General features: G+C 30.6%; 1 protein-coding gene across 4 annotated transcripts in view; it reads right to left on the bottom strand.

The window, feature by feature from the left end:
• vg (transcription factor vestigial) overlaps window positions 1-17,600 on the bottom strand; it is a 68,900-nt gene that overhangs the window by 37,784 nt on the left and 13,516 nt on the right. For all 4 annotated transcript variants that reach the window (XR_015433572.1, XR_011637666.2, XM_016058875.4 and 1 more), the window contains exon 2: window positions 6,118-6,457. Coding sequence is in view for 2 of the 4 variants with exons in the window: in XM_016058875.4 (XP_015914361.3) it covers window positions 6,118-6,457 (340 nt within the window). In the remaining 2 variants the exon portion in view is untranslated. The remainder of the gene's footprint in view (window positions 1-6,117; window positions 6,458-17,600) is intronic.

Raw genomic sequence — 17,600 nt, 5'->3', positions numbered from 1 at the left:
TATCTGCAAAGCCTAAAATCTAGCTGCAAAGCGTCGGAAAAATATTAGCACTCAAATATTGCACTTGGTAGGTTAGCAAATTTTGAAGACAATTATTCAATACATGATAAATTAATGGCACTAAATTTGATTTGCTGAAGCGTGATAAGGGAAGATGAAAGCCTAACTTAAGAAGAAAAGTTTTTAATATGGTATTTTACAGCCACCGTCTTCTTTAAAACGTCCGGTGGTATAACTGCCTTGCCATTTTATTTATTTTTGCAAAGCTTTAAAGTGTACCCCAGAGTAGATGTGCTGTGAGTAGTAGCTGATTTTCTTTTTCTTTTTGTGAAATAAAACTCTAAATTGCCTGAATTTGAAAAAAATGTGGAAGATCCATAGGAAATAAGTTTTAGGATTCACTTTCTTCAACATTTTCAACATTTTTCAACATTTTCACAATCTTCAACATTTTTTTCCCCTTCTCGGATCAAGCTGTACTTCAAGAATTACTTGAAAAATAATTTTTGAAAGAAAATAAACTAACAGAGAAGATACAAATACAAACAAAATTATCGATAAAAGATCTTTCAGTCTCACTGCCTCCCTCCCTAGAATAAAAATAATTCAACCCTTACGGTTCGTGCGATGTACGGAGGGCAAAAAAGGGACCACCCTGAATAACTTTTGATTTGATGATCGGATATTCATGATTCAGAACTCAATCTTAATGGTGACCTCAAATATACTAAATAGTTAGCACCGACGATATTCTGATTTAGAATTATTAAGAAATCTAAAACTGTCTATTGAGGGCCATTATGACGGACTATAGTGAAAATTTGCCAATCAAACTAACACTACGAGAGAACTCCGAATTTTATTCGCTTTTTAAGAAATTTCCGATTGGACTTTTAATGAGATGAACTTATGCAATGCGCGTCATTTCATAATTATCTCAGTAATATCTCATCCGGAGTGAACAGATTTGATTTTAAAATGTGAACATCTAGAAAATAAGTAGAAAAGCGATTTAAAGAGGTTTTCTTTCTCTCCTTTTGTCTTAGTGTATCTTAATCAACACTTGATATAAATATATTCAGAGTCTTCCCTCTGTTGTATTAAAGAAAAGAATGCTGGTAATTTAGAGTCATAAAATCATTCTTAGCAAGGCACTTGAAAGCATATCACATATTGAGAAGTCGAATACCAGTTACTTGCAACCCTTTTCTGACGCAATTTCATGTCGAAATCTCTGGAGATTCTATTTTGGGAGGGTAACTGGAGCAGCTTTATTGACTCGCATACTTTGTGGGAATGCAATAAGTATCTGTTTCCTGGATAAGAAGAAATTCGCTTCTTTAGCACTGTCTTTAGGAGCATCTGTTTGTGACTATAAATTTCATTCAGAGTGGATTCCGAGACAAAAGAAAATTCGCCATTATTGCCTTTCCATGCTTATTTTGGGTTCATCTCATTTATCTTCAGAATCGGACTCTGAAGTTACATTTGCCTATGGAAAAACAATTAGACACATTGGAAATTCTTAGGTAAATTTTTATCTTGCCTTATACTTTTAGGATTACATTATCAGCCTATATGCTTGTAGACTAATCAGGAATAGAGTGCAAAATTTATTAATTAATCTTAATTTGCAATTAATCCTAATTACTTATTATACATTTTATAAGTTTATTTACAATGCACCTCACCACTTTGGATTTAATGTCAGGCATTGAATCAATCATTAAGCAATGAATGATATATTTAGTTTAAAAGTATACAAAATTACACTTTTTTTTACCAAACATACAAAAACCGCTTATTAGGTTATTTATAACAATTCTTCCCCACTCTGGGTTAAAAACGAATTTTCAGAAATAAATCAGGCTGATTGTGCTAATTTCTAATTTGTTTAAAAATATATAGATATGTAGTCACTTCAATAAGTCTAGAAAACATCGTGCTGATTAGAAAATGGAAGATACTTTCTCAATTTGCTAGGAGCATTTCAAAATGACGTCAATGTTTAACAAAGAACAATGTTATTCAATTAGCTTACGACATACACGAATTAAGACGCACATGACAAATAAAAACTTTCCAATTCCTTTACAACTATGGAATAGAGAATATCAAACTGAGAAAAAAAAGGTAATTTTCGTAAGGAAGACGTGCGATGAATTCATTTTCTTTTCATCTGATGTGAATGGAATTTGAGTTGAGATGGAAAAGGAGAAACTCAACAAGCAAGCGGCACAAATCATAATATTTTTAAAAACATACAAGCAGCGCCTCCCCTCAGCAAATGTACGAACTTATGTCGGATGGTGAAATCTTCAAAGCACGTGAAAGAATTGAATGCGAGAAATCCCATCCTGTTCTTTTTTATTTTAACAGCAGCTCTGCTCTCTTTAACGTGCATTCATTCGAATCACTCTTCTTTTTTGTTTATTTAAAACTTGTCTGCGAACTTCAAATAAAAGTTAAAGACTTTCAAATTGCATTGTTTGCATACCCCGAAACAATATTCCTAGTTTTTTCAAATCAAGAAGTCAAGCATTCATTAAAGGTTTTATTATTTAGGGGTATTCTTTAATTTCTTTTCAAAAAATAAGTAAAATAGATAACATATAAAATAAAAAACAGTACTTTAAAATGTCGGCAAAATTGAAGATAATATGTGGACAAACTTTTAAATTATCGAAAGAAAGCTTTAATTTTAAACAATAACAGAGTTAAACTAAATGGATAGACCTCTGAAACGGACTAATATTACACTTAAAATGATATACTTATTACTTACATATAGTTATTGCTCATATACTAATTACTCATATACTTGTAATATAATTATTACAAAAAGTATGTAAACATTTTTCTTAAAAAATCACCCGTTTGAAAAAAATTTTCTATCTCAATAAAAATTATGAAAATCAAAAATATTTCTCATTTTTTGAATATTTTTATGAGCTTATACATTTCAATATAGGAAAAGCGTTTTGAATATCAAAAGGGAAGAAGAATTAATTACATGTGCTTTATGTTTTTAATTTTATGAACTGTGGCTTCATACTTCTTATTGTCACGTAGGGGGTCAAAGTATGACGATTAGAGGATGCTGTCTAGAGATGGACAAAATTTAGCGTAATATTCATGAATAACTGTTATATACTCTCAACAGTTGCACAAATAGCATAAAATAAAGGAAAATATTAATCATAATAATAAAAAAATATTAGCATTAAGAATAAGCAAAATATAAACATTACTTTTAAACTTGATTGTTTACAAGTGTTTGTTAAAATCTGACATGTTCCTCATTTGATTCAAATTCTGAAATTATTCTTTTTAAAACATATTACATTTACATACATATTAACACTCCGATAAGTTTTCTTTCAATATATTAAGCTATTTTTGAAGGGAAAAAAAAGGTACCGATTCAATGAGTGAGACTTACGAGAAGACAAAGAAAACAAGTTGCATCATTTATTATGCTTATATCATGATTTAAATCCAATATAATTGTATATATCTTTCGATCAGTTTAAAAAAAAATATTGTCTTTCAAGTAATATTTTCTGATAGCTCTATTGATATACTTCTGTACTCGATTGTTGCCATTAGAGAAAAATTTCATGAGTTGACCACATAACTTTTTGACGTACAGCGATTGCCCTTGCGATAAATTATCGATAGAAAAAAAAAGTTCATATTTATACAGGGTATTTCTGACCTTAATCTATATTTTTCATAAACCTTATCAGAAATACACATCTAGGGTCATAAATTAATATTAAAGTGGCGGAAAGTAAACGCTGCTGAACTTAGAAAATCACAGGACAGCGAGGCAAACTGAATAAAAAACAAGACAGATTAACTTCAAATTTCACCCTGTTTTGATCTTTATTACTTTCAGCTTCCTTTACTGTTATTCGTCATAGAACAACAGCGTTCCTGATTTTTGCTCTCTTAAGTATTAATTTGAGACTCTCAAATGTGTAAGCTTTCTTTTTTCTGTTTTCATTCCTAATCAAGATTTAAAAAATACAGATTAAGGGTGATCTTTGAGAAATACGCTGTAAACATAGGAGTAGAACAACATAAATTATCTAAATAATTCAAAGCAAATGTATAGATCACTGAAGTGATTCAAATCTAGGAGTTGAATCACGAACCCAATGAAGTGATATCAGTCTTTAATTCGACACTTTCAAACTGACTAAGTAATTGAAATCAACCGATTATAGGTGTCATGCATGTAAAAAAATTTAACAGTCACTTAAAAATGGGTGAGCTTATAAGAATTAACAGATTCAGTGCACACTGTTCGCAGTATGGATATCTTGCACTAAATCATTTAATTTAATTGGAATCTACAAATAGGAATCAATTAATACTAATCTTTAATATATTGATTTAAGTCACCAGTTTTCGATCAAATGATGTCAATGTTTGATTCTAATCATTATCTCTGCGGACCATCGGAAAAGAATAAAATGATTTCATAATTCACTAATTCAAGCGGTTATGCTGCAAAAATATACAGATATTTTTTTAAGTAAAGTTTCATAATTTGCTGCTTTAACTGAATACTCGTTCTTCGCGTCGAACAATCAATAAATGTCTGAACGGCCACAAAACTAACAAACATGTACAATTAATAATTCCATTTTTTTAAATTTATTATTATATTTTGTCCCTCCCAGTGGCTTCACGTTATTAGAATAAACACAACACGCTTTTAGACTCAGCAAAATAAGGATTAACAAAAGTCAAAATTATTTGATAAGATGCTCGAAAACAACGCACGATAGTCAAAATTTATAACAATCACGGAATTTTCTCCAGTACTTATCCTTTTAGAGGAACTGTAAGCAGCATCTATAATAAAACTTCCCAGTATCGATGTAGTTTCAATAGGTATCAAATATACTACTATAATGTGTGGTACCTATATACAAAACAACATTTTAACATTTGGTACCTATTACAGATGACCATAATACCAGTAGAGCCTATTACCAAAATGAATTAAGCATTATTGGCGTCAATAATAATATGACGATTTTCTTCATCTCTCCTAGACGAATGAGTCTCAAAGCCTTTTCGCAATTAATTTTGCCTTAAAATATTTAGAGTAAATACCTTATTTTTTTCCTCTGTTTTTATTTTCAAAATTAACTAAGCATTATTGGTGTTAGTAATATTTTAGCTATTTTTTACGCTTCTTTTAAATAGATAAGAATCATTTCACCATTAATATTGCTTTGAACATAGCTTATTTTTTAATTTCATTTAATTATTATTATCAGATTTAAATAATTATCCATAGCGCCAACAATAAAATGGCGACTTAACGTGTTTCCTGAACAATTTGTTACATTTTTTCCATTAATTTTGCATTATAGTGCATAGAATATATATCTATTTTTTAATTTCGCTAAATACTTAATACCAAATTTATGTAAGCGTTTTTGACACCTATAATAGTAACCATCTCTCCATTACTTTCTCTTTTGAGCTCACAGCCTATTTTTTATTTCAATGGGTGCTAATAACCAAAATTAATTGAGCCTCATTGGAGCCAATAATAGTTTGACAATTTTTTCAGGATTCCCCCAAAAGAATAATCCCTATTCTTTTTGTTTCCTTGAACAGAACTATATTTTAATCAAATTTTTACCCAATAACAAATTTAATCAAGCATCATCGGCTTCAATAAGTAAATATTACGATTTTTTACATTTCTCTTAGACGAATTAGCACTCTTTCTCTATTCATTTTGCATTTAAATACATAACTTATTACTTTTATTTCAATTACTGTGGGTTTCAAATTATTAGGGGAACCGGAGAGTAATGTCGTTTCGGTGCATTAAATATCCGTTAGTCTTAAAAACCAATTCCTTTTTTTTTTCCCGATCCATTTCGATCCGTCATTGAAAGGTTGATGCTAGCGAGGGTGAATACATTATTGATTAAAAATTATATCTTGATAACACATATCAAATGCACCGAAACGACATTACTTTCCTGTCCCCCTCATAATTCGTTTTATAGATTCTCGCTCGGTGCGTTCTTGCATTTACTTTTTTTACAGGTGCCTTTTTTCCGTGATTCGAATGATGCTTACCTTTTGCCTGTATTGCTTTGGCTGTCTCAGGAGGTGAATAACTGGTGACCTGTGAGAGTGCCCGGGCAAAGTGTTCGTCCACAACGGATGATATGTCCCCACTGTAGTATGTGAAGAGGACACAATTGGCAGACAAATACTGGGCTTCCGCCTTATCATTTTTCTCTCCCTCAGAAGTGCTGCTGGCGGCAGATGAAGATGCGGCGGCGGCCGGAGGACTCCGGATGGAGGCGGCGGCGGATGGAAGAGAAGAACGACAATCGATGGGAGAAGCGGCGGGTGTTGTTGGATCGAGGCTGCTCGGACTGGTGTCTGTGTGTGATTTGATCGAAGTAAATTTCTAAAAAGAGAACCACGAAAAATAAATAAATGAATTTTTTTTTAATAATAATAAATGTATCGAGATATCTGTAAAAATAATTACATTTAGATATTTGTTCAATTTCATTTATTTTGGGAATCTCATATTGGACAATATAAAACCATCGAGCATTCCCGCAAAAAATGTCTGCTCGAAGTCAAGATGTCTTGGAGGTAAGGTTGGTACAGTTTCATGACAATTGGAATGACGGTGACAATAGGGTTAGCATGACGCACAAGCCGCCCCTATTTCCCAAATAAAGTGGTACCCCATCGATCTGAAGCAAGGATCGAATGACTTTCTTTCACAATAATAATTCAGCCAGATGAGCTCTTATAGAATAATTTAGAGAATATCATTTAAGAATTCAAAACTGAAACTGAAAAACAAAATATAGTACGTCTCACGAAAGAATACGAAATTCATTCTATTAACATCAAAACTATTTTAAACACTGAAAATTTCAGTAATTCATGGCACAAAAAAAAAAAAAAAATGCATTGCACTAACAATTAAAAATTTTAATGGATGGCAATAGTTTTCCACTAATACAGATTAATTAGATATCGATTAAATGAGCCACAATTTAGTAGTGATGCTAATTTAAGTATTTAAGCAAACAATAAACTGAATAAAGATGGAATTTTTTCAGAAACTTTCCCTATCTTAAAAATAATATTTCAAAACATGTAAAAACAATTAAAATGCTTGCATAAATCAAGAAAAATTGTTGAAATCCATTATTCATGTAGTATTTTAATTTTTTTATATTCATGTAGTATTTTAATTTATGGACCTCGTCCTGTTTAAATGCTAGAGAATTGTTTCTATGCAGAATTTTATTTTAAAGTTATATAGTGTATAGACATGGAGATTCAGTTAATAAAGAATTTTATTTAAGAATTTCTTATTGTAAAAATGTCAGATGGTATTTCATATTGGATGTTCCATTTTAGCTTCTAATTTTGAGAACTAGAATGCATAGACTGTTTTAAAATTCAGAGTAACAATCAAAAAATATAATTTATCCCAAAAGATTCGTCAAAAAATGGAAGAAAGAAATGGGCTCCTCGGAAATATGTGATAGAAAAATATAATACTTGAAAAATTTGCAAAATATCATTCATAAAACTGAGTATATGACATTTTAATAATTTACAAATATCTTCCACAACAATTTTCAATTCCTATAGTTTCAAAAAAAAGATTCAAGACAGCTAAAATTTCAGTTAAAATTTGAGTTTCCCGATCACCTCTTGCATCACCTCTTAAATCTTAAATAGTACCGAAGTACAGGATGTTATCGAATTCATAGGAATCAGTACTCAGGAAGCCGGGACTGAAAACATCAGAATCAGTTTGACAGATGGAGGAAACAAAGAAGAATTGAAAGGTAATTAATTGAACTCATCAAGCAATCAAACTGGTTTTGATGTTTTCTGTCTAGCTTTTTTCAATGAGGGTTTGAGAGACTTCGAAAGCAATTTTTTTCCTTCCTCAGTAAAATATTAATTTGTGACAGCCCCTCCCTAATGTGGATGCTTTTTTTTTTTAAATTTGTTTTTGAGAAAGATTTTTAGAGCTTAAAGTTAAAGGATGACTGCAACATTCCCATAAACATGTTCAACTCTGCTTAATACGAATTAAAATTCGTCTACGACTTATACGAAAGTTTCTCGTTTTTAAATCAATTTGTTCGTATTCAATAAAAATTTGACTACGTGCAGTTTTTCTTTATTGTATCAGCATTGTTCTTTTAAAATATAATATTTATTCGCTTTTATATCGTCAAATCTTATTATAAATATTGTTATAATTATTCTTATAATTTATGCAGTATCTTGTAATTATGCCTATAATATCTCTGAAGAAATACGTATACATAATCAATGCGATAACTATCCATAAAATATCAGTTTAAAGTCTTTTTTAATTCTTTTTTCTGTATAAATGTGCTGAAATGTTTTTAAATGAAATAAAAGTAGTTATTATAGTTCAAAGTCAACTCATCTAGATTGTAAAACACTCATGTGGAAATTGTTAAGAAAAAATGGATGACATTTCTTTTTCACGTCGGCCACAAACATATGAAAACTGAAATATCAAGCGAGTGAGCAGTCATGAGCATGAACATTTAAAAGGCTATTTGAGACATAAATTGTGCGGTATTTCAGATTCTTTATTACTTTTGCCTGATGACGTTATACAAATACAATTCTCCAAATCCTCAATTCATGAACAGTAGTTAAATAGTGTGGCTCTTTTAGGCCATATCATATAGTTATTATAATTAATTTAAATAAAGGAAATTTGCTCGTCTCTCTTAAATTTAAGGAAATAATATTTTACTTACAATTAAACCATTTTACCATTTACAATTAAATCAACTTAGCATTATAACTTAAATTGTTTTAGAATAGTTGGAGAGACTTACTAATTTTCGGTATCTGTCTAGAGTAGAATCACTTTGATTGCTCTCCTTTCCTTCGGCTGCTTTAATATTAGTATTTTTGGCCCGATGAAAAGTTTGCGGAAAGTTTTAGAGAATGAGCACAAAAGTTATTTGTGATTTCGAATGAGTCCCATGATGGGGGCCCATTGTGAGATTTTAACCTTATTGTTCACTTGAATTACTCTATCCGTATTAAAGTTACTGTTCGCCGATGGAGATATCCCACAGTAGTTTTATTTAATCGAAAACTTTGAGATGTTCTAGAAATCTATATTTAGCCCTTCCTCTTGCCCTTAATTTTGAGTGACGATAAGCGTCACAATAGTATACAGTTGTCTGCTTTCAGACTTTTGGTAAATATTTTTGCATTAATGCAATTTTTCGTTAACGAAATCTTTAGCATCATCCAAATCAGTTTTTGTCAGTTTAAACTGTAATAAAATTAAATTAAAGGAAAAATAAATAAAATAAAGTCTGACAAACGAGTGTAGTTTTAAATGATGAATTCAAAAACACAAATCGAGTAACCATACTGATTTTAAGTTTTACGAAATTTCCATAAATATTACAAAATTGATCAAAATTGCTATTTTTTTTTATCCCTAAGAAAAGCTGATCTAATCAGCACTTTTATTTTCCTCCTTTCTCAAGTAGCTTTCGAATAGCAGTTTATCAATAAAAATCAGGTACAGAAAAGAAAACGAACACATAAAATTTAACCTAAAATCCAGGATGGTCTCTTAAACATATGTATTTACGAATTTTTAAAAAAAATATATTTTTCTTGGTTGGGAAGCTGAAACACACTTATTTGGGCAGAAATAAAATATTAAAACCAAGTATCAACAAACAAACTGTTCTAAATTTTTATTTTAGGCCATTCCATTTAGGCCATTTCCATTTAGGCCATTCCATTTATTGATTCAGAACTATATTTTAGTTTTAATAATACTTCGTAATGACTACTAGAGTTTTATATACAAAAATCATTGAAACTAGAAGTTCTAAATCCTTATGTAACCTGTATTACTTAATAAGCTTAATTATAGTGAAAAGGTTTTAATTTTTAAAAAAAAAACAAGAGCATTTCGATGGTTTTGCGCGAAAAAATAAAACAATTATATATATTGAGTGTAACTTATTAGAATAAATTTGATATAGTCTCAGTTCATTTTCCGGGCATTATGTTCATCTTATATAAAGTTTATCTTAAAATATGTGGCAAAAACTTCTTATCAACTTTTTTAAAGAAAACAAAATGTCTGTGGTTCATTTGAGGTTAATAGTGTTATTCGAAAAAAACCAACTTTTTTTCTGTTTTCTTTAAAAAAAAATTATAAGAAATTCTTAGAATACATTTTAACATAAAATTTATGTAAAAAAAGCATAATACCTGAAAAATAAACAAATCTATTCTACTAAGTTATACTCAATAAATATAATACTTTTTTCTTGCAATACAATAGAAAAGTTTTTTATTTTATACTTCATCCTCATCAGATTCGTCATCGTCTTTTAAACAATCTATTATGATTAAGTAATAAACTAAAGATTTATTGGAGTTAGAATAATGGAATATCAATCAAATTATCAGATAAATTATAATATTAAGCTACGATTACAAAACGATGATATCGTAACAATTCCAGGAATTTGGTGGAATTGAATATAATTTGGAATCGGGAACGTCTAGAGTTAGATTCGAATATTGTAACCGTCGACTCCATTGCTCTAATCAACGCTCTGAAATCACACACCAAACTGGAAGACCAACGCAATAATAAAGATACAGTTTTTCCAATTTTTATTTATTTATTGCTCTTAGTGATGGCTTTACGTTATGAAATTAAGCATAACACTTTTCTGGAAATTCATCGCACGAAAATAATGTAATCAGTAGCAATTGGCATGAGCTAAAGACCATCTCGTGATAACCACAATTAAGCAGTTTTCATCGGTACTCGTCCCTTTCACTAGACAATGAAACACCTATTTCCATAGTACAGTAGCAGTAGTATAGATAGCCGAGATAGTCTGAGTGGCTGGACACTGGACTCACGTTCGTGAGAACGGTAGTTTAAATACAGCCGGTCAAGGACTTCTAGTGACTGGTACACGATAAATCTGTCGAGTCACAAAGTCCTCCATGCTCCCATAACTAATCACACCTCTCGGGGTACTGAATTGGAGATGGATCGTTCTCTGATTCTGGTCAAAAATACGATCTGTGGTCGAATGAATAAATGTATGAAAGGGTTGACCCATTAACGGGTGTGACACATGGGTGTGGTAAAAGTCGAATTCTTGGCCATAGATAGCGCCACTGAAGAGCAAGAACAAGCATACCCCTCGCCTTAATAGCGTACGACAACAACAACTACAGTAGCATAGACACGGGACTAAAGTCGACATCTTAAATAGCTTTTTCATTTATTTGTCAAATCTCATCTGTGATTTATCATGGATTGACTTCTTGAATGTTCATTGTGCACTTGCATGTGTAGTTATATTTTGTGTTGCAATATGCACATTACTTGCATCATGTAATTATCTGTTACATAATCACAATCTATTTGTAAAAATAAAAAAAAAGTTTGTATGGTGCAAAAGCAATTTTCAAATGCTCTCTTTATTCTGTTATTAGCATATTTTATTCTCGGAAATTCAACAAAATGTGATACTCTGTTATAAACCAAACTGTTTTTACCTATTTTGAAGTTAACTTTTGCTCTGTATCATTTCAATCAAAAACTTAAAGTGTCGTCTCCGTAAGAGTAAGCATAGACACATGGACGTATCCAAATCGATTTCCATTCAACTTCCAGTGAAAGAAATATGAATTGGTTACATATTTAGCATTATTTATTTTCTAAATGAGAATGATTTTGCAGAATAATTGCAAATATTAGTTTCAATTTCAAATAAAAATTGAGTCCGAAACCTTAGCATTCATCCAGTTTTTAAAGGTTTTGAAATTTAAAGAAGATATTTTATCAAGTTTGTTAAAACAATTGAATTCATCATAGATGAATTAAAGAAGAAAACATAATTTTAAATTATATTAATTTTTTGTATTTCATTAAACTAAATCTGAGCAAACTTCTCTTATGCACCAGTGAGGGAAATACCGCTCAGGCTACACTCCTTGTGTTCGAAACAGTCCATCATCTACTTAAAATGGGTGATTCAATTTAAAATTGATTCTGTAATTGTCAATGAAGCAGAAATAAGATATCAAAAGCATATCGCAACAGAAAAGTAGCTAAATCCACTCTTTTCAGAGAATTTGAAGGAGAGAATTAAAACTGAAACTTATTGACAACTCCATGAGAGTTTAGCACTTTCTGCTAGTCAAGAAGAAAAAAACAGTATTGTACATTATTTTGGTAGAGTGGAAATTGTTTATATTTAGAGAGACTAAGATGTTCTATTCGGCAGAGAATAAGAAGTGCACATTTCTTCTACTCAAGATTCTTTCGTTTTTTCAGAAGAGAAGAAGAAATGGTTACCAAACTTTCATCGACCATTTCATTTACCAAACTAATAATTGGTTAAACTACCTGAACTGCATCTCAATACCTATTTAAAGCTAACAGGCCACTATCCTACAACAATTATTTTTTATTTTCTTAAAAGGAAAGATATAAATTTCAATTTTGTTTCAAATAAATCAATCTTTTTAAATAAATTTATTTGTGCCCAAACGGCTTTTTTACTGTAGAGAAATGCTCCATTATAAACTAGTATTTTAATCAAAACATGCCAAGATTTATTATGATTTGAAATTAATTTCCTTTTTGTTTAAGATGTATCTATCTGAGTTTATATATATATGTTACCGTTAAAATATATAATGCAGTTATTTCATGAAATAACTGATTGTGTCCGTTAAAGTGTGTATTATGTTATTAATTTGACACTTTAACTAGTTATTCTATGAAAGGACTAGGTATTCTATAAATTAACTAATGAGAGACAGTTAAAGTGCAAAATAAACAATTCATCTAAAATGAAATAACTAGGTATTCTACAAATAGACTAATGATAGACAATTAAAATGAAAAATAAGCAAAATTATCTAATTTATTCAGCGTATAAATGGTATTTATGGAAACGTACCATAAAATCATTTGTTACCACAAGGATTACTAAAATGACACTTGGAATTACAAAGAACATTATTTCTAAAACAAAAAAATTTTTTGTTGACACACTGGGTTTTACACGAACATTTTTTAAATCCCTGACCAGTACCTAAATTTTGAGCTGTAGCAACCGACCAGAGCGATATTTCTACATCTGGTACTTCTTCGATTTTAATTAATTTTTGTTTGCAGACACTGAACTGGGATCGGGAATATAATTGTTTTATGCGGCCGTTTCTTGTGCCCAATTGGAAAAATCCTTCTTCGGTTATTTTTATGATGATAGCTAAAATAGATCTGGCATCACCTTTTCCTCTGTCAACTTCAGGCACTGGGATACGAACGGTAAACCCCACAGAGGCTTCAGAATGAGATTTATCCGACATTAATTTCATCTTTTTCGCTTGAATTTCTAAACATTTTTTAGACTTTTCTCTTTCTCTTTGAACATTAAGTTCATTAAAGCACAATTTGCAGATTTTCTACTCAACTTCATCTTCTGAAACATAATCTTCCGAACATGATATATGGACAGGCTCCATACATTTGAAGCAAACTATATCTTCACTGCATTCCTTTAAACAGACAACACATACTTTCGTAATGGGATTATTTAATACTGTTTGTTTACACTTTAACGGGTTGCAGATCGTTATTCCATGAAATAACTAGTTAAACCATGAAATACAAGACAGTTTTACACTTTAGCGGACACGATCAGTCATTTCATGGAATAACTAGGCATTCTATAAAATTATAAAATAACGGATTTCATACATATATATAATTTAATTTGCCCACACTGACCTCACATAAAATTCTAAAAGGAAACATGCCATCACCCATTTTAGGGTCAGTTTTGCATTGAGATCTTAGGAGATATTTACACGGGTATTTTTTATTTTTATTTTTTAGTGATTCCAGACCCAATTATTAAAAATAAATCCGAAATAACATTAAGGGAATAAGAAAAAAAAGCGAGGAAGAGATACATATTTTGAAAAGTTATATGAATTTAGGGAAATTTATGATGCTTTCGGGATAAAGCAACCTTCTTTGTGAACCGATTGTTTGGGGTATGAGATAGAGATATCGGCCTTGAGGACAAATGAGTGTCTACCAACAATGCAACCATCTATATCTCAGATTTATCTTAAATTACTAATTTCAAAACGTGAAAAAGCCACCGCTTTGTGCCGCAAGCAGAACGGACCATCAGTCGGCGTAACTTATGGTGTAATTTCGGGCAAAGACACTGAAAGTCTTTGATCGGAAATGGTCACACGATCTCATGGAAAGGGAGAAGGGGAATGAACATGTCACGGCTCATCAAAACAGCTCATCCCTGGGGACGGAAGACTCCTTTGAACATCGTTTGCGAGGGGTATTAACAAGCACACCTCCATCTGTTTATTTTTAAACAGATACTTCGCACGGTAAACATTGCCGCCGTAGAAGACCTGCTACAGAGATACACAAAACAAACTGAAACAATGACACTCACAGAAATAGTCTTAACATCTTGATTTGAGCAAAATATCTAAGACATTTAAGAATAGTTTAGAATGCATCATCTGCTTACATGAACTATTTTGTATAAGATTCTGTCTCTGTATAGTAGAGACATTTCTAGAAAGAAAAGAAAAATAAAGACATAACTTTGGTAATAATCACAAAATATACGGTATTTAAGCCCTTCATAATGTAACGGTTTACCAGAAATTCTGGTTTTCACGATTATAGTAAATCGAAATATCAAAATAGTTCACAATTCGTAGCAAATACAAACTTGACGAGTAAATTTAGCCAAATAAATGGTTTTATGTCATGTTCTAAGATATCATGATAAAATGATCGAATTTTACCACATTTACCAAATATTATTACGTATTATAAAGCAACATTTTATTCTTAATTTTACAAAAATCTCTAAGTAATGCACTGACTCAGAAATTATCGTACTTTTGGTGTTCCCTTCGAGCCCAAAATCATGGTAAGTTTTATCATATTCAGGCAGTTTAGACCCGATTCAGTGTAGGGCCAGATTGACCACGTTTCACTCTTTTTTTATTATTTTAAACTTCATTCAATCTCCACAAGAAAAAAAAAGTTTGTTTTGATGGTTTAAGGAGATTTTTTTTTTACTATTTAAGAATGTAAAGAAAAGAAAAAGCATTTCAGTATCAAACTTACATACCTAAGCTTTTTAAAGGTGACATGTTGAGAAATGACTATCAGCTGAGCATATCCTAATACTGCCGTTATCTCACAATCAGTACTTCCAAAAGTTCTAACCAGCGCTTTTCACATCTTCAGTGCACACTGAAATCTCCGCTTTAAAGATAAAGGTACACTTTTTCTGACGATGTCAGTTCCTTTTTTCTATTTATGTACTGCTTTTAGTTTCTTTCTTTATAAAACTTTAAATCATTTTCTGAAATTGGACATAGATTTGGACCCATTACTGAAAGTGCTCGGCTTTCTTCAGGATCAAGCGAAAATGTTCCCAGGTTTACCATCCTTGAAAACATTAGAATTCGAATCTTTTTTTTTTAAACAGAAGCTCTTACTTTCACCACCAAACCTGGTTCTTGACAACAAACATTCAAGTTCCTGTTTTTCTTTCAAGTTCCAGCTCAGTTAGACAGCTTCTTGACTTTCTGAACTAAGTTTCGCACCAATTTGTATCTGATTTTGGATGCTGATTCTGTTAACATCGCAACAGCCTACTGCAGTCTTTCATTTTTCTTCTTTTTTCTTCTTTCTTGAAAATTGTGTGCTTTAGACATTTTTGCTTTTTTCAACAACTGAGCACAAAAGGTCAATAAATTTGAACTTTAAATATTGTCATTAATTACCCGCTTCTGGTAAAATAATAGAGACACTTATGACCATTTACATTCAGGTAATAAGCTTAAATAAATAATTATCGTAGGTAGAAAAAAATTGCTGAGCTTAGATACAAACAGGTTTTTCTTTGGGGTTTGAAAGCACTTTGAATCAATACGCACCAAAAGTGAGTGTTCTTAGTTAAAATTATTGAGTTAATTTGAATATTAACTCCATAATTTTAACTAAGAACAACTTAAAGCTTCCTTGAAAAAATGTATGCATAAAATATATATTTAAAAATTCTGACCCTTAATGGGTTTTTAAAAAATGGTTCTGGTCATAATTATCCCATGGATATTAATTAACCCATTTGACCCTACTTTTTTCTTCTTTTCTTAAATTTAATAGCAACACATTCAGACAATTGTTTGACACTTGTAAAATAACAAGGTTATCTTTTGCCCATGGAATATTTTTAAAATTGTTCTAATATCTTTATGTTTTTAAATGTCTCATTTACTCTTTTAGATTCGCGTATTCTCTTAACCGAATGAAATTTAGATATAACAGTAAGAGTTTCCTTCGTTTTGGCAAATCCTTTACAAATAATAGTTGAGTAGTAAAAGAGCGTTTTAATAACCAATAACAATGTATAAGATAATTAATGATAGCAATGATGATTAATAATAGCAGACAAATCCAAAGTTTGATTTTAACAAAGCTGCTAATTTGTTTTGTCATCCTTCAAACTCGCCTTGAGCCAAATAGTTATTTGATGTGTATGTGTTATTTGATTATGTTATGTGTTATTAAGTGTAATTTGAGCCATGTGTTATTTGATTAAAATAACACCAAATAAGATATCCATTTTTAGAAGCAAATTCACCACTCATTTTGTCAAATAAAATACCCTACATTTTTCATCGCTTGGTAGATTGTTAAAAAAAGCCAATGAAATTTCTTTTCGAATTTTAAAACAAATTAGATACTTTGAATTCGATTTCTCTGGACTTATTCTACTGATTTCGCTTAAAATTCGTGTTTTGCTTTGCAAAAATTACATTCGTTAAAATAATGCAAAAAATTTAATACCTTTCAACAATTCATTTTTTGTCGACTATTATTAAATAAAATGAAAAAAAAAAATACTTTATAGATACTGAAAGTTAATTTTTTTCAGGAATAATCTTCGGAAATACAAAATTTATAACTGAGTTCAGAAATTTTTCATTACGTTTTAAGATTTCTCGACATTTAGCGAAATACGCAAAAAATAAGATTAACATTAAGGGATCTAAACTTTTTACCTCTCTATAGGGAAACTTTTCAACCCTATTATATTAACCAAACTGTTGGGACAATATTTCCCAGATTGCTGCTACCGGCTATATTTTGGGGGTCAGAAATTCGAATCCATCGAAAAAAAGGCATGTTTGTCCATAGAAAGAGCGTTTTTGTTTCTGATTTCGAAATTTAAAATATTCTCTGCTGTAATTAATTAGCTTATTTGAGGACAACCAATTAGATCAAAAATTATTTAAAGTGGTCAGGTTTTTTTTATTTTTTATCTCTGCGATGAAAATCTTGCATGTTATGTGAAAGGGTAAAACAAACTGATTTGTTATGATTTGAGTTGTAGTGTAGAGTAAAAAGCGGATAACTCATACAAGCACAACTAATTTTTAGAACTTTG

This window comes from Parasteatoda tepidariorum, chromosome 5, assembly GCF_982258835.1.
Source record: "Parasteatoda tepidariorum strain Cologne lab strain chromosome 5, Ptep-v5.0, whole genome shotgun sequence".
NCBI lineage: Eukaryota > Metazoa > Arthropoda > Arachnida > Araneae > Theridiidae > Parasteatoda > Parasteatoda tepidariorum.
The sequence above is the reverse complement of the archived record's forward strand: the minus strand, read 5'-3'. Positions and strand labels throughout refer to the sequence as shown.